Source organism: Lepisosteus oculatus, chromosome 3 (genome assembly GCF_040954835.1).
Source record: "Lepisosteus oculatus isolate fLepOcu1 chromosome 3, fLepOcu1.hap2, whole genome shotgun sequence".
Taxonomy (NCBI): Eukaryota; Metazoa; Chordata; class Actinopteri; order Semionotiformes; family Lepisosteidae; genus Lepisosteus; species Lepisosteus oculatus.
This window is the reverse complement of record NC_090698.1, coordinates 63,764,837-63,784,404: the sequence shown is the minus strand read 5'-3', so window position 1 is coordinate 63,784,404 and position 19,568 is coordinate 63,764,837. Positions and strand designations below refer to the sequence as shown.

At 36.7% G+C, this 19,568-nt stretch overlaps 1 protein-coding gene across 4 annotated transcripts in view; it reads right to left on the bottom strand.

The window, feature by feature from the left end:
• ptbp3 (polypyrimidine tract binding protein 3) overlaps positions 1–19,568 on the bottom strand; it is a 92,430-nt gene that overhangs the window by 25,867 nt on the left and 46,995 nt on the right. For all 4 annotated transcript variants that reach the window (XM_015362687.2, XM_015362691.2, XM_015362697.2 and 1 more), the window contains 2 exons: positions 11,025–11,100; positions 643–812 (listed from right to left, as the gene is read on the bottom strand). In XM_015362687.2, the coding sequence (XP_015218173.2) occupies positions 643–812; positions 11,025–11,100 (246 nt within the window). The remainder of the gene's footprint in view (positions 1–642; positions 813–11,024; positions 11,101–19,568) is intronic.

The following is a 19,568-nucleotide window of genomic DNA, read 5'->3' as shown; positions in this document are numbered from 1 at the left end:
TTATCTCTATAACCCACAACTCACAAGGACAGGAGGGGCTACCTAACAAAAGGTTGTGGGTGTGTGTAACAAGCAACACAGCCATTTAGTTTTCTTTCAAGTAAGGTGCGGATACAATTCTCAGATCAACTTGCTTTTAAAAACTTAACAGGCTAGGCACACCACGTGGCATTTTCCATTTTCTGACCTTTCTTACGTTCTTAGCATAAGAAAAAGCAGCAGAACTATTGCTGTTCTTGTCAGTTTAATGGGTAAATGGGCATGTGGTCAAGCAAAAGACTCATTCCTCCATGCAGCCACTTATCGCAAACAACATCCAAAGCAGCTAGATGCAACGGCTGGCTCTTTCAGGGAATTTGTGCATATTTGTGGACCACAGGCGGTCTCGTGGCCCACATGCCATGGCAGGACAAACACATCATGAACGTAACCATTATTAGCTCTGGGTATAAGAAGCTTGTCCAAATCCATCGTGATCCCCTGATTTCTAGCTAAACCAAAATATTTCAAAGGAAGAACAAAAGGAGTAAATCCTATTAAGCAGGAAAACGGAGTCAGATAACCGAGTGTAGTGGTAACTCTAATCATACCCACGTGCATGTCTTCTCCCGGCCAAATCCCAGAAAAAAAAACCCGACGTACTTGATTTTTCCCTTTCAGCATCAAAAGGTTGGTGACTTTGCCAAAGGGGACTCCTAGTGAGATGACCTCTGCTTCGGTGACTTCGAGGGGAATCTTGCGGATGTGAAGAACACGGGAGGGGGCACAGGGAGATCGGTCTCCTTTAAACTTCTTGCTGTCGTTGCCATTAGCTGGGAGGAGAGAGCAGAGAAGACACCATGACAAAAGGCTCCGACTTACTTAAGCCGCTACTCGCACACTGGATGGCAGGTCTAAAGAAGGCCTTCAGTGTTCAGTGAATATTCTCTTTTAGCTAAATGAAATGTTGTCTATGTAAGGGATACAAAAAAACAACTTCACTATTATAATAATAATAATAATAATAATAATATTGTATTAAATAATCTTTGATTTATATATAATACTGTGATGACATCATTTATATATAATTTATATTATTTATATAACCTTTATTTAAACTAAAAAGCCAATTCAGAACAATTACAACGATAACATGGATAGCACCTATTTATATAGCAAGCCATTTTATTAAAGAAATCTCGGATATATACACTTTGATGAAGGCACAACAGTGGTGAGCCCAAGGCTTTTAAAATAGATTAGTGGGTAACCATATTAAAGTTATGTGATATCAAAATGTATCACGAGACAGGATGAGACAATCTAAGTACACGGTGACCAAAATCTTACACAATTTATGCCCTGCCTGCACATCATGTTTCCATGATTTCAACAATTCAAATTGAATTTAAAATTAAATTATCTGGATTTTCAAACAGATCCTTAGAATTAACTTTCATTTGAAAAATAATGATTGCTGTACTAGTTAAAATACAACACTAAGTGATGAGGGATCCCCCTTATTTGGGTAGTGTAGCAAGCAGGACATACACAAAAACCCTCTGTCCCTGCACACTATTTGCTGTAAACTTAATTAAAGCCCACACTGTAAATGCTGAGGTACTTGTGAAACAAGGGATCAGGCTTCCCACCCTGACTAGATCTGTAACTTCCCTCGCCTCACTGGACTTCCCTCGTAAAACAAAACCATTCTGTTTCTCCCTGTAACCCTGTAGGAAATTCTTATCTCCCTTATATTGGGCTAATCATAACAATTAAACAAGCCTGATGCCTCAACTAGCCAATTCAATTTCCAGACCTGTGTTCCGAATATTTTCTTAGAAAGAAGGACTGAAGACACGCTCTGCTTCGTGTGAACACCTGCCATCTTTTCTCTCGGACTGCTCTCTCACTCCCCGACAGCGAACAGACAATCGCTTTGTTACACTGCACGGCACTGTTGCTCTCCCAAGAAACAAAAAAACACTTTTGAGACGGTCACATGACACACCAGGATATTTGGATTACAATTTAGGCACCTGAATTAGTCAGTATGATCTTGGAAGATTATCACCTTCTTTTCCCTTTCACTTTGTGATAGGCTTACTGTGGTTGAGAACACATTGCTAATTTTCACTGAGCCACCCCAAGGTTTACAAGAAATGTGAAACTTGAAAGATGCATACATTTCTGCAGCTCTTCAGAAACTAACTGCTGATAAATCTGCTCAAAATCTTGCCTTATTTGCAGAGTATCATATAAGCATATGTGTCATTCCAAACCTGTTGTCAAAAACTGGTCAATCTACCCAAATAGAGAGAAGTCTCAACAGCAGTAACACTGATGGCAAAAATTCTTATCTTAGATATAAGCCTCAGATAACCTTGTTGGTTGCTGAAGGAAAGCTGAAGGTGAAAAAAGAGGAAGAAAACATGAAAGAACTAGCTCATGTCAGCAAAGGGGAAAAACAGGTAAGACAAAAATCCCTATGCCACATCCAAGTAGTCTTCACTGAGGATTTTAAAGAAGAAAAAGTATATCAGAATTCAGACGGATGTTCATCAACCACAATAAAGACTTGAAGGCTGCATTATCAGTTTGTTTATAGAACATACTTCTTTCTCTGTCATGAAACCTTGCTTTGTTACAAAACACAAAGCCAAACAATTTTGGGGTGGAGTCCGTTATTCTCTATGATTGTACGGGACAGGGTGTTTTTTTCCTTAGGTCTTATGTAAGCATCAACCAAAAGGAGACTACATTCAAGTTCAGAAACATGTTCAAAAACTCAATCGGTTCAGAGTTCAAAACATTGATCAAGTCCTAGAATTTTTTTAGAAAATCAAAAGCTGGTGTCAGACTTGTTTGGAAGAAATAAGCACACTGGACCTCCCCCTTGTACAGACAGATCTAGACGTGGAGAGAGCATATCTAGTACTTTTCCCCAAATAAACGCAGAACTTTGTATGATGGCTATCCATACTATACAAACCACACATAAATTACTGTTATGCCCAGGTGAGCCATTTCTCGCAGCCCTCTGTCTGCTCGGAAACTGGGTGCATTTTCTGGGGCTGTTTGGACTCGTTTGGGTCAACTGAGCCAACATTCTCCAATTAATGGGCACTAAATCCATTAAGCCCAGGGTATTTCAACCCTCCTGTGCCACTGAACAGAAACAGAAAAGAATATCAACTTTAAATTACACCAAAATTGAGTTTAAAGTTAGAAGTTAGAATCCCATTTATTCCATTTTTCAACGTTTCGAAGACTCAGAACACTAAAGGAATTCTAATCTTACAATATGAGTGTACCGAAATAATCACCAACTCTTAGCTTGTGCAATTGTGAAACATTCTCTTAGCAAACACAGAAGCCATGTGGTATGCAAACCACCTAATTTGAATCTGCTGCGTTTTGAATACACATGAAAAACAGAGATTTTAACAATGCAAATATCATAAAGTTCCTCCTTTTTTGGCTTCTTACAATGCATCACTCCGAGGACAACGGATGTGCATTCTATAAGTTTGAGTTAAATTAACACCAACTGAAGATGCACAGTTTACTTTTAGAAAATGTAATTTGTAAAAAAAAAAATCTATAAGGTAGATTTCCCCGAACTCATATTCACAAATCCCTTTTTTTCTCCAAATATGAAATTAGTTCAGAAACCTAAAAACATGAGTTCATCTTGCTTGGTTGAACTTATTAAAAGCCAAGCCAAGTATAAACCAAGTGGCAGAACAAGAAATCTGAGGCCCACCTTCTTCGCAGCCCTGCCCAAAGCAGCAGGCCTTATTCGCTCTTGTATTAATGCATGTCACTCTCTTTTTCTGAAATGCACACCTTTTCACTGTTATGACTAATTCAGGCATTCTTTAATAACACCAAGATCCAACAATATGCATTCTACACCAGACTGGTGAAGAACATATTGAGCATTAAAGGTAATTCTCACTCTATTTTTATGTTTTTAGCATAATGAAGTACATCACATTTGGATATTTACTCCATGACTGATCATTCTTCACTGACTACGATACACTTGAGTGACACCGACATGCAAAAGCACTAAATTGCCTCATTAATGAGAGTGTTTTTTCACGAATGGTAACTGGCAATGAGGTGATTTAACCTACTGAATAGTTCGAAGGGTGGTGAATATCAAGGACAAACAGAACCCATATCAAGTGAACACCTCAAACCCATCAATATGTAGGAGGAGTGGCGCTCACAGACAACAGGTCAGCAGTTTGTAATTTGGCAAGACGATATGACAGTTTGTCAATAATAGGTCATAATATGTGGAAACTATGAGTCATGACACCTCATCAGGATTTATGGGGAAGTCCAAGTGGATGTCCCGCTCTCCAAAAATGAGCCCACTGAATGTTTTGGGGATTAGCAGGAATGACATGTGACATCTAGATCCAGAGAAAAGGTACCTGCTCTTTCAGGTTCAATGAGACTACAAGATATCATCTTCATCGTGTTGTGAATTTACAGTTCGTATTGCTTTCAAGGTAGGCCGCTCTACCAGTGTGAGACTTCCACAGTGGAGTCCCTGTTGATGACATGTCATCAGCCTAATGTATTTACCTACATCTTGTTTGTTCAATAAAAAAAATCAAAGTGCCTGCTACAAAAAGCCGTTTCCTGAGGATAAATTTGGGAATCGGTCGCCGTTGCATATATTTTATTCAATACCGAAGCATTACAATCTTATTCATATTTTTAAAAGCATTTGCTGTCATGCTTTGCAATGCTTAGGTGCTGCTGAATTGCTCAGCCCGAGTGAACAACCCAGAATGATTCTGCACAGCTTGTACTACCACTCTCTCCCTACTGGCTGCTCCTGGAACATCAACTCAACATCGAAAGTTCTGCAGGCAAGGTTTCACAGCGTCCTGGCCACCAACAAAAACTGCATCAAAAGTACCGAATTTTAAACTAAAAGGGCAAAAGAAAATTCTTTTACACTCCCTATGTAGTTCCTTGGATACATCGAGTTTTCAATTTGAAAACATCTTCCTACAAATCCTTTGTAAACTGTCTCCTATGGCTCAAAGTTTTCCATGAAGAGTTATGAGAACATATTAAATGTAAAATGTAAAGAATAGAATTAGAATCCCATCATAATGTTCAATTCACTTCAAGTGTAATAAAGTGCTTTTTATTTTTTAAAACTGGCCTAAGTTGATTGAATATCCTGCTGTGATTAAAAATACAATTTATATTCATAGCTAAATTGTTTGTTAGATTTGTTTCAAATACAGTGAATATACATACTGGGGAAAGAGTGTATAGTTAATTTTAAAAACACATGCCTTTTTAATACCTGGAGGAACTTCAAATCCTGACCGATCAAACATGTTATCGTCTGAAATGTTGATGTCTTGATGTATAGATCTATTTACATTTACATCTCTCATTTTTCATATCAGTGAAAAACAGATCCATAAAATGCTAACCTCTAAAAACACGCCTGTAACATCTTAAGGTCAGAACTATGAAATGAGTGACTGTTATTGGTCTGTGGTGTTCTCTCAGTGACCAATAGATTGCTCTGTTTCCATGGTAAAAAGCACATGGTTGCTTAGGAGCATCTGGCACTCAGCTGTAGGAAGGTAATTTATCTCACTGAGTAATTAAGAAATCCTGTTGTAAATCTAATAGGATTAAGGATCCCATTAGAGTTAAAAAACAGACAAGAAACCTTAAAACTAGGCCTCATAACTCATTTTTCTGTAACTTCTTTCCTAGAATGTTTTGTTTTGTGTGGGCAGATGTAATCCAAGGTCTCTCAATTAGTCTAGTAGGCACGATTTATTGCAGAATAAAATGGCGCATTTCAAAGCAAGCAGGCGCTATGAACGTGTCTAAGAATCTGTAACTGATACTTAGGCTTTAGACTTAAAGGCCAGAGGAGCTAATGTGGTTTTGGCTGTAGTGTTCACAAAAGACAAATAAATTAATACTCCGGACATCAGTGTCTGGTTTTGTATAAAATGACCTGGAGGCTAGTTTTCCCTTTCGGCTAGGGTATGTGAAAGGTGTCATCAACTTCACTGGCTATTTCAATGTTAATATAAGTGATATTAATAGGTTGTAGAAGTACTGTACTATAAAGGAAAATTGACAATTCAACTGTACTTGATTAAACTATATCTGAGCATGTGTTACTTAAAAGCACACGTTTCTGCATCTACAACAGAATAATGCTAACGATTTCAAGCATAAAGATTTTACAAAGACTGGAAGATTAAACATTTGAGTGGAATGCATGTTCTTGAAGCAATTACATAAAACTGGATTCTCAGCCAATAGAGATGTGGACTTTAAAAAAAGGTTTTTGCATTGAAGCACTTAAAGCACGTATATACGTCAATTAAAAGGTCTCAAAGAGAGAATGAAGATATTGATCTTATGAAAAAATGTCAGGCATATCTATATATTCTACATTAATAAAATATCATACCCCACTGGAGCGCTTAGATTGCATACTGCGAGATAAATTACAGTACATAACACACATTTCAGTATCTTTCTGTGATGTTCATACAACAGTTAGAGCAACAATTTTCCACACTGTACCCATTTTCATGGTCAGTTAATTGTCAACAGCTATGATGAAGGTTTTTGTAATCTATTTGGGTTACATTAAGAACAACAATGGTACACTATCTTGTTTGCAATAAACTGAATCAGTTATAATATTAATGTACTTTTATAATATGCAGTACAAAATATATCTGCACAAAAAGTAGACATGAGCACCATTCTAACATCACAGTATGTTTGCATGCCAATACAACATCAACTTGAACAAGGCTGCAAATAAGGCTTGTGTTGTTGTAACAACATTTCTACAGCTGGGGTTTTAAAAGTTTGATTTCTTTAAACTAAGATAGCAAAATAGGCCAGTGACCAGTTTGTGCTTCAACAGAAATTAAATAAATGTGCTATGAGATGTGTTGAAATACTGAAACAGCTGTGTTTCACAAAAATGCATACTTATGCAATCAGGGTGTTGTAGGTTTTTTAATTTAAATGATTATTCCTAATAATTTTCTATTGGTTTTTCTCTTGAATTTTGTTGGTTGCAAGGTCACATTAAAGATGGAAAAATGTCTGACTTGATTTCTGGCTTTACATCACAAAAACCTGCAATTTCAATAAGGGTGTGTAGACGTTTTATATCCACTGTATATGAATGGGGAGCAACACTGCTCAGGGTAGGAAAGGAAACAGGGTAAATACATATGCCCAAAATGTGTTCAGTTTGAGTATACAACTTTTGATGAAAACTATTCACTGGTAATCCAAGAAAATGGGACATTACTGGAAGGGTGTGAACACTTCTATAAGACCCTGTAGTTTCAGCATCATAATACACGTTACACTGCATAGATGGAAATGTCTTAGAAAAGAAACAAATTATAACTATGTAATGGTCACTGCCAGGCACATGCCTATTTGATATGCAGAGACAGCCTAAATAAATAACTTCTCACACAAAGTGAAAGTCTTCCACGTTATGTATTTTTTAAATGAAAATAAGCACTCAGAAAACAAATCTACCATTTTGAATAATCCTCAAGTTTGCAATAATTCTATTTCGGACATTCTGACAGCTCATCAGAGAATGATAGATGCTAATGAAAAAAGTAAATTGTTCAAATTAGAAGTTGAAAACCAGTCTTTTCATATTCCTATTACTGAGGTATGTGAAAATGTAGAATGACACAAATATTATATCTATACATAATATAATTTAGACTGATTTGAGTTATACAGTTCTTATTTACATATTTACTTCAAAATAGTACTACAAATTACTTTTTCCAGAAAAGGAACTACAGTGAAGTACTGAATCAATCAGTTATTACCCAAAACCATGAGCTAAGACCACAGTCGATGGGACATTAAGATCCTACTGCAGACAAACAGCTAACCCTTTTCTAAATGTGAGGCTTAAAGAAAGCAATACAATGTGTCAAGTAATAGGTTTATTCCATGCTGAAAAAAAGAAGAAAGAACAACGTTTTGGCAGTGGAGCCTTCTTCATACAATGCGTCTACTGGCTTTGTTCCTTAACAAAATCATAACGGAAAAGATTTACATACATGTACTATTTTAATGCGAGAGAACAGCAAAAAGACAAATCATGAGGATAAATGGCTCTCTTACATGTTTGGGGGTTTTGTATTTGTGTTTCACTTGAAGAAACTGCAATTTTACAGAAAATCATAATTTTGCAATCCTATAAAGTTAGTATACTAAAAGCCCCATTTTGATGTAAGTGGCAAAAGTATTCAGAAATCAGGAGGAAAAGGTTGCCATATATTTACATGTGGAAGACAACAGCATTTCTTCTCTATATCAGTCTGTCTCTTTTGTGGCAGTACACTGAATAAACTTTTGATATGCAGTTCAGTAGCTTTGGAAAATAATAACAGTATAACAAAACAGCTGGACTCCCTTAAAATTAGTAACACAATCAACTCTGCTTGTGCAGGCTGGTGTTCCACACTTCACTTTTCTGATCACAAATGATCTGAGCTGTCATCTAATCCACTGTGATTTTTCCATTTTTCCATGGGACTACAGATAAACTTAATCTCGGAAGGATCTCGTCACCTCTATCACGGCGATAAGCTATGAAAAAGTTGTAGAAGATCTAAGCTTTGGGCACATATATGTACCGACTTTTGTAGGATGTTTTTTTCTAGCAAAAGTCTGAAATGTTATTTCTAGGGCTTACTTCTTGGAAGGCATCCTGGTTTCTTAAGTTAAAAATAACAAATTCAAGACCGAAGATCCCTGCTAACTGTTTATATTTTATTCACTGAAAAAAAAAACCTGGACCTGTTCAAGAGGAATGGCAGACAGTCAAGTTAAAATGGAATATCGAATCAATTTAACATTCAAAAGGGGATAATGGGACTGCAAGTTCTTTTCCTCTACCAACACAAAGTAGAACTTCTTTTCAGTTTCTTCTGCAGTATAACAAAAAACAATGTGGAAGACACTACAATTTATGTTTTACTGGTGTAATTCATTATTGGAGTCACTGTCTAAGCTGATGACAGCACCAGTGGTGGCAATTACAATGAGGTAATAAATATTGACAGTGATACAAGAGGACTGCAAAGGAAGTGAAGAACACTTCCACATTTTTTGCCAAATGCAAAAATGTCATTTTAGGCATGCACCACAATGGATTGTTATAATAACCCTCTAAAACAATACATTATCTTCTACTAGGTTAACCTTTGTACAGGTTAATTAACATAATCCACAGACTATGTAGCAGTGTAAATCTTTAGCTCTTATTTTCTTATGTAATCCAATTGTTTAAACACTCCCAGAATCATGGTGTGTTGAGTCTTTCCGCCTTTCAAATCACACAAGCCTAGTTTACCTTAAATATACATGTCCACACATACATAAACAAATATATTTCTGAGCACACCTGGTCTGTTCCCTGTACAGTATATGCCAGTAAAAAAAGGAAACAGTATCTCAGTCCAGTGAAAAATAATCTTGGGTTTATGAACTTTCACCCCTATTGAAAACCTCACCAAAAATTGTGGGTCACACATACTGTACATATGGCCCTTTTTTTTGCAAGCAAAAACATTTATTTTGAAGCACAGATATTAAACGACTGAGCTTTCTGCTTCTAAAGAATGATTGTCTTTGTGAGTAACCCATATACACGTGTAAGACAGAACCATTCTTTTCACTTTTATACCAACACCTTGTTTTTTTCCTCAAGTTCATTTAGCTCCCCCTAAAACTACATAATACACTGATATTAAACACACTTCAAAGCACCTATGTCAACAAGGAAGAGAGCTGGTATAGCTGGTTTCCAAGCTAAAACGCAGCTCCAATTCCCTACTGTTGTTTCAGGGTATTGTTATTTAACCATTTTGTATGTAAAGCTGTTGAAGTACACAGTGCTGAACAGACAACATAAAAATGAGTAGGAGATGGGAAAGTACTTATGTAACTCACTTTTGTTACATACTGTACTGAAATAAATGGATGTAAAATTGTGTTTAAAAATACTTTCATACCATGTTAAACAAGGCAAATGAAAAAACATTCTTATGTGCTATTGGCATAATTATTATTTTTCCCATCTGTGTGTAACTGCACAACGTTTCTTGCAATAAAACCAATACTGTTCCTTATTCTTTGTGTTGCACTATGTTCAAGTGTCATAGAAGGAATGCATTTGTTGAATCAAAGCCTCTGAGTAAAATTCTTCAGGCTTTAAAGGCCTGGGTGTTGCTTTGCAAAGCAGTTGCAAAAAGTTTTTGCCTGCATAAATGTTAACACAAGCAATTGCAACTAGTGAGAAATCAAGTGAGATTTTGAAGATCAGGTCAAAGGGCAAGGCTTTGATTATATATACTCACCTGGCACAAAAGGTAAATATGGTCCTTTTGAAAAATCAGTATGAACACTTATCTCATACTTGTATGAACACAGTCTTGCATACTTATCGAGATCTTTTATACAGGGCTTAAGTGATGTAAAAAAGTTTTCCAGAAGCATATGTTACTGCTATTTCATATTTTATTAAATACAATACATAATTCAAGGAGGTAGCCGTGTCAGCATGCTTAGGCTGCAAAAGAAGAAGTAAAGGTTTATCCCATGCTGAAGAGAGAAGAAAAGAAATACAACATTAACTCAAAGAAAGCTCACAGCCAAAACATTGTCTCTTTTTAGCATGGATTAAACCTTTACTTGTTCAATACAAGACATTCCTGGCTTTAAAACCCGTCTTGAAATGGAAACACAAACCCAGAGGACATTGGGGTTGTCAGTTCTCCCGGGTGTCAGGTTTCACTTGCTTTGACTGTTACAAGCTTCTTCTAAGAAAGTCTATTCAATTGTTTTGTTCCAAAATAATTGAAAACTGACAGTGATGATACTGAAATGTGATTTTTTTGGAAAGAAAAAAAAAGGGCCGTATCCTTGTGCAAATGCAGACAGACTCCAGAAAGAAGGATACACTGTACCTGTAGATGGAGTAGAATTGCTCATGGTAGAAGGGCCGTTAGTGAAACCAGAAGAAAGAAGCTCGTCAGATCCCCGCTGAAAGGCAAAACATGGAAATAAGAAATCAGCGCCCATGCCCTTTTTCAATACATGCATCTACAGTATTGCCAGGATAATGAGGACAAATGTTGCCCAGAACGTGATCCAGCTGCACCATAAAGGCAGCTAGTTTCTTCTGCTTTAAAAAAGGCCGAAAACAAAATACGTACAAGGTCTTTCGAGGATAACATTTACTGACAACTGCAGATTCATCAGAGAAAGAAAAAAAGGCAGAACGCCCTGAATAAATCTCCACTGTCCTCAATATTCCTTACAAACAATTAGACATATATTCGACTGCACCACAGTTTAGTGTGATAAAGTTAGCAGTCACCCAACCAAAATATTACACACAGTGGAGGAAAAAACACACCTCGATTACTACAAGTTTTTAGTTTAATTCATATGAGACCAACAATGTGCTCAAGACTCCACTATCAATACCGAGAACCATTTACAGTCATCCTACAGTGTTACCACCTTGTAGACTGAGCTCTTATAGGATCTCAGAAACTAAGGAGGGCTGGACTTGGCAAGAACTGAGATTGGCCACCAAGAAACATCAAGCTGTTGATGCAAGTGGAGTTGACAGACCGATCAATATCGATATCTATGGTAGTCTTCCCTTTGGATTAGAATTTCCAAAACCAATAACCCAGTGACCATGGACACTGTACTATAGGAGGCACTATCATTTGGATGAGAAGTCTAACTGAGCTCCTGGTTACTTGGTTATTAAAGATCCCATGAAATGATTCAAAAGTTTAGAGATGTAAACCCTGATGTCCTAGCTAAATTTCACTATGGTCTTCCCTTAAGCAGTTTCTCACTTCTCCACTGCTGTGTGGTGAGGCTACTGGCGCATAACGGCAGCGCCAGTTCACCCGGGTGGAGGTTGCACTGTAATGCTGAACAAATGTGGATCGTATATGCAAAGTGGTGGTATCCTTAGAGATGCACTGTTAAAATGCAAGGAATTATTGTGTTACCCAACCAATTGAAACCACTGGACAGCTGCAGTCGACCCACTATCAGTTTGGTCAGTGAATGCAAAACTCCCTCAAACCACAAAAACAATTGGTTCAATCTATTGTATGTCTGAAGAAATGCTTCCAGGGTTTCTGCCCATTTTCTTCCCCACTCTCCAAGGAAATAAATCTGAACGACGGGAGAAGAGTGGGAGGAAATGTTTCCATTTGTATTTCATTTCCTGAGCAAAAGCTATACACCAGAGGGAATATCTCAGTAATTGTCTTCCTCCAAAGATCTGTTCTGATTTCAGTGGGCAAAAGGATGCATAATGTACTTGTTAAACCTTTTTTTAAACTAAAGGGATATTGAAGACAAGCACCATATCTTTTTAGTGTGTCTCTAAAAATTTACTGGTGAACAGAAAAGGTTAATGGAATGGACTATACTTAGGATCCGTCACCAGACAAAACAAATGGTTCTCATCATAACTTGTAAAAATACCTCTATATGACATGATTTTTGTAATGATGTAGCCCTCTCTGCATTTCATGTGCTGTGTTCCAGATAAATAAAACAGAAAAAAATATTTTATGTATATGCCAGTTAACCTTGTTTTTTCTCAGGGCTACAGTGGATGTTAAATGGTTCATACTGAAAGCATTTGGAAGCTTTGCTCTCAGTTTAGGAGGAAATGTGCATCAACTTCAATGCTCACAAAAACATAGGGGACATTCAGCTGACTTGCAATAATTTATCTTGCAACATCAGTCAACTATAATTTTGAACCAAGGACATAACCTAGACACAGCAGTTACCACCTTGGAGCCTAATCTCTTCATATCTCTTGCTAAGCAAGGGTGCAAGATCACCCACGAAGAGAACGTTGTACTTATGTCACATGAGATGTTAAAACTTGGTCCGGACTATCTGATCATTATAGACCCAATGGCACCCTACTATAGTATGGGTGCTAATCAAGCTGTCATGATTACATTTCACTCTGGTCTTGCAGAATCTGGCATACCTAAAGGTAATTTCCAGTTAATTCGAATGATGAAGAAATGTCTTACATCTCTAACTGATCTGCTGTAGGGAGATCAGGGCTACTGATGCTGCACATCACCCATTTGGGTCTTACCCACACTTCAATGCCGGATGAATCGGTCCCTTCCTATATGTAAAGTCCTCTAGGATCCTTGGGGATTTATATATAGTTACACAGAAATGTTATTAATACACTATGCAAAGGTGTCCTCAAAGCAAAGCATGATGCTTTTACAGAGCTCCGAAAAATACGGAGATCACTTTTGCTGGACTTATTGATACCACTTCATATAGATCATGAAGAGAAAGCCCTGCAGACTACAGACACCATTCTGTTACATTATATCAAATACTGGCACAGACACCTCACAGGTTTAGAATTAACCTAGTCTCATCCCACAATATGTGGCAATTAGGCCTATTACTGATGTTACCGAAAGCAGTCAATGTGCTGTACCACAAAAAGTGGTATAAGGACTGTTGCATTAGAAAATCTATATTGACAGCCCCTTAACTTACTACACAATAGGAATCCGAAAGATAGTACTGAAGGCAGAAGTGAAACACTTGATTAAAAAGAAAAAGGTCTAAATTTCAAAATAAAGATAATTAAAGTTGATAAAGCAAATTAGCTGAGATAAAAAGAAGAATAAGTCTGGTGTCAAAAACCAGTACAACCTAAAAAAGTGATCAGGGTTCCATTTTTCAAGATTGACATCTGAAATTCTTTTTTGGTTCTTGTATGCACCTTTGATTTACGAACAGAAATGCCATTCTACTGCATGATATTCAAATCCCTCATGACCCCGTAGAAATATTCAAAAAAGATTTAATCTCTTTACCCTTTACCTCCTTGGCTCTTTTTCTGAAGTCTTGACATTTCTACTTGAAAAATACATGTGTAGCCTACGTTCATCTGCTGGCCTGACCTCAAAGGGCATCGCTAATAAAGATGTTTATGAGATTTCATCATCCTGCTTCAGACCTAGTCTGTCATTTCATAAAAGCAGGGATCAAAGTTGCATAGGTCTCAGCCTCCGAGAAACTATCAGCATTGAAATTCATACTGTAGCATCGTGCCATTTCCTGTGAACACAGCCATTAAAGCAGAATGCCTTTTAATTACTGAGAAGCATCCAACTACAATTAGAGCAATTGTCGCCTCTTTGCAAGAATCACCCCTTCTCAGAAACCGAAACATTAAATTACAATTTTTTATTCATACGCATATATAAACCAGACAGTCTGATATATAGATAGCTGGACAGGCAAGGTGAACCAATAATTCCCATTGCTACCTTCACCATCACTGCAGCTGGTTATTCTAACAGTTTCTCTGCCAGCTCCAGAAGTAATTACCACAAATGCTGATGGCACTTTGAATTCTCTTTAAAAGCAATTCATTGATTTATCTATACAAATATTACAATCCCATCACAGCTTGCAGATAGCAATGAAGCCTATTCAAATGAGAATGTTTGCTCGGGTATATTTACAGTTAAAGGTGATGAAGATATTGTCATCACCACCGGAAAAGCCCTTTCCAGCTGGCATGAGGTGCTGTTCCTTTTAGCACAACAAGACCAATGTGCTATAATGTGCTACACAGCTGCTGTATGAGATAACACTCTGTTTGTCGCACATGGGGATCAGCAGATATCTGTTGGACTTACATCCAAAGTACCAAAGATATCCCATTCTGTATGTTTTGCCTGAAAGAGCTCCATCAGTTACCAAATCACGTAACTGAAAAAATAAAATATGGATTGTAAAACTCTTATTATATTCCCTTAAGTAATCAAATACATACACAGGCCAACCACGATAATTATCTAAGTTGATGAGAGACCAGATCGTGTAAATGTTCTATACAGAAAAGTGTGAAGCGCAACTCCAAACCTGGAGGTAATATTATGATAGCTGACTAGTGAACCTTAATTTATTTGCTTTTGTTCTGTTCCATTCCAGAAGAACAGCAACGGAAGTGTTTAAAACTGTTGTGCGTCTTAAATTATTTTGTAATAATAGTGTTTAATTACTAAATAATTTGCCAGGATGACCAGGTCAGAATTGATTTGAATATACTTCAATATTTATACCTTCCATAAATGTGTAACAATAGGTGCAGGATTAAATACACACAAATTATTGAAATACTAGGCACAACTATTACACTACATAGTACTACTCACAGCATTTTCTGTTCAATTAACAATAACGTACTTTCCTCCACCAGATCCCAACGAAGCAAAACACCAATTTACCTCTACAAGATGTTTCCAGCATTATTAATTGTTTTTTTTAAATATCATAGTTTCATTACTTTACAACTCTGTTGCATTGAAAGGAATATTTCAGAGACATCTTTTATGCCCAACCATGTCAACTGGTAAACTGTGGGAATGAAATGCAACTTATATGGGCTCTGGGTTTACAGATTAGCAGCGCCTGGACACTCTTCTTAAGAGACAGGTAAGACCCTCAGTGGATGTGACGTTAAAACGTGAAAATCAGCCTGCTTGGGTTCGTAATCAAGTATTTTAGAGTCTTTATCTGGGGAATAAAAACCTGGTTCAACAGAGGCTGTCACAAAAAAAACACAAAACACTTTTGACTAGTAATCAGCAGTATCAAACTCAAGTTTCAGGCAAAGAGACTTTACATTAAAAATACAAAAGTGGTAAGCCTCTTCTTTTCGACAGCACCGGATTGCATTATCCCAAGGAAAGAAAGCTCAGGAGACTTTCAGAGCTCGCCTGAATCATGTAATCTATCAGCTGTGCCATTGCCTGGGCATTTGCTAAGGACCAACATCATTAGTTAAAGGATCAAATAGATTAGAAACCAAGGCCGCTGCACCCAAAAACCATATTCTTAGTTTGATCAGCAGAATAATTAAACTAAAATAAGCTATTTTTTTGTTCAATTAATCCTAAACAGTGAAAAAATTCTACCGGAACATTTAAAACTACTTTGTACTATATCAGGGAGTACTTTCTTAACCTTTCTTATTTTTTAATCCAAAATCGTGGATAACACGAATCAAAATCAGTAATTAAATTCAAACATACCGTTAGTGGTATGGAGGCTCTTAAAAATGTGATTGAAAAAAACAGATTATTCTGTAATAGTGACTGCATGCGCACTGCAGTATTTCAAACTGTTTGTGGGAGTTCACCTTCCACAGGTACAAAGCTGAACTAGTTGACATTGTATTTAAATAAGAAAGGGACAAAAATGATAAAAAGTGGTAATGTAAATTAACCAAAGCTTCTAAAAGGGACTCAAGAAGGATGATTATGATGAGTTGTCACTAGACAGACCTTTTCTATATGTGAAAAATATTTTTGGTTACTGTTTTTAAGCACATTGTGTTACTTAAAAAAAAAACATCTGGATATAAGCTCTAATATCAAAACATCAAGTATGTTCACCTTACATTATAGCTGGGCATTTTTTTTAATTAGAAGAGTGCCTTTTTAAGTATCCTCGGAAACAAGGAAATAAAACGGATTTTGTTCAATGTTGCATCCTCAGGCCACAGCTGCAGTAACAGAACTGGAATGTCTCCTCACAGATTTCCACCACAGACTGGATGGCATTCCAGCCCTCACAAAAACAACATCGCTCTGTCAACAATTCACAACTGGATGGAGATTTCTGGCCTTCTGGACCAGCTGCTTGAAATCCACCTCCCATATGTACAGAGGGGTCAGTAAGAGAACTGTTCAGATGAGCAAGGCCTCAAGGTATGAGAACACTGGTGGAATACTTCATTTGACACCATCACATTCCTCTCAATGACAAAATTCAATAGATTTCACTATATCCAGATTTACAGTAGTTCTTTAACTTGCAAGCATGCAAGCGACCCTGTAAGATGGAGTCCAAACATCACAAAATCCACAGCACTGGTACTGCTAAAACGTTTGATATTGTTTTCACGTATTTTACCTTCATATATATTATATACAGTTGTTTTTTATTTTAGATAAGATCTTAAAAAGTGACCCCATAGTGCCAAAATATCTGGTAGCGTCTGCTGCAGTGAAAGATTACGTTGATTAAATTACTTTAACCCTTTACGGCTTGAATTTTTTATTTAAGGTAAAAAAAAGGGTAGAAGTGCTCATATATTAATAATTAATCAGAATAATTGCTTACACTTATATAGTGCTTTTCTGGACGCTGCACTCAAAGCGCTTTACAGGTAATGGGGATCCCCTCCACCACCACCAATATGCTGCCCCACCTGGATGTAACAGCAGCCATAGTGCGCCAGAACGCTCACCCCACATCAGCTATCAGTGGGGAGGAGAGCAGAGTAATGACTCAAGTTCAATAGAAAAAATATGCATGAAAAAGTATTTTTGTTCATTCACCCCCTACCCCCAAAAAACTTTGCAGAGCGTCTATCTTGAAATGAATTTTGTATCTTTGAGACAAACTGTGACCAGAGTCCACCTCTATATTGCAGTCTAAGTAATGTTTTCTGAATTTGCAATCCTCCAGGCTCAAATCTGAGATCCTAGATCACAAGTTCATGGACTTTTTTTACAGACAGGCTATACAGAGTTAAAATCTCCAATCTGAAGTTCCACTGCTAACTAATAACAATAATCAGTATACAGGTAAAAATACAAATAAATTCCCTGTTTTCCACTACATATTTCATTGTGTAAACGTAAATATTTGATCTGTAAATGTGCTACACCAATAGCTGCAGCTCTTAAGAGCATATGGACATCTGCTAATTTACTAATAATTTACTCTCCTGGGAAATGGCCTGTTTGGAAACAAATTCTGTCTAAAGCTTTTTCATATTTCCCATACTAAGAGGATATAGATTAGCAATATTTTATATCTAAGTAATATAGCTATATATCAATCCATCCAGTTATAATGAATATATCAATGCTTATATAGTTATTACTCCTATCAGAATACCGACTCCCCAACTCCAAAACCAGTAGATTGAACTTCTCATTCATACCTGTAGCCATATCCTTATACTTAACACTTGATTTTCTATGCAAATATGTATGTATTTTGTTGTCCTCATGTTTTTTCTATCCATCTGTACACCAACACTGCTGCTGTAAAACAAATTGCCCCCTCTGGGATAATACTCTCTCACTCTTGTATATCAATCCCGATCCTGATCCTGCAGATACAATATGTCTTTTCTACAAGGCTCATTACAAAAGAGCAGATACTACACACAATTCTGAAATATGGAAGCTTCACTCTAAATCCATCATTCCCTCATAAATACTTATGGCCATCTTGGTTAATAATGGTTAATAATGTTAATAATGGCTAAGTTATTAAAAATGATGGGTTAAGAAAAATAATTTTAAAACACATCTTACAAACATGGACATTTAATAAAGTCTTTTAGTTAAGGCTTCTTTTTATGAGGATTAACATTAATCTGTTCCACTATAAAGAAAAACGTCCTGGACTTTAATCATTGTAACGCAGACCTGGGGTAAAACATCTAAATCATCTAATTACTTTCTTAAATCTGTGGTGGAAAAAATTACAAAAGGAAAATACACTTTTGGGTGTAAGTACTGTATTTGTAAACCACATCTTTGTTCTTATTTTTATTTATGGACAAAGCATCAATTTATAAGACTGTTCACAGCTGGAATTACATGGTGACGTACAGCTTCCTGGAATTGTCTTGCTTATATTGCAAGCAATGTTGGAATCTCATTCTTCACAGAATTAAAAACTAGATACAGTAAGGGACCAGTTATCAGGTCATTTAAAATAAACTCAAGATAATTCAACAACAAAATATAAAAAGAACAGGAACAGGATGTAGAAAAACAACTTTTTTTAAAGCCCAAGGCTAAACAGACATTAGAAATACTGCAGAACGAGCAACATACTACATACTGTACAGGCAGATACGGCATTGATCCTGCTACACTAAATACTTTCCACCCAGCATAATTTAATACAGTGTGACAACTGCCTTATCTCATACATCAATGAAGGCAACTTCTGCTGAACATCAAGTCAACATCGACATCAATATGACTTCTTAAGCAAAGGAAACACAAAGCTTTTCTAAGCTTTTATAGCCTATCACTTTGGCAGTGGTTTGACCAAGCACCAAAACTAGGATAACTGCAAAAGAATTTACTCTTATTTTTCAGCCACCATTATGATTTTCCAGGAGAACACAGAACATGAATTGGAAACACAGCAATGTAGGCTACTGTGACTTGGCAACACACTTAGCATAGGATTTGCTACATTAACGAGGTTTTCCAGTCTTTTTGTCTAGGCTTAGAACTTCTAAGTACATCTGGGTCAAGCTGTCTAAAAGGAGATAGGACCATTCTTTCAGACAAGCACAGAGTAGAAAAGAACTAAACTCGTTATGTCAAAAGACTCATGTGAGGGAGTTTTCACTACAAGGCCTAAAATACTAT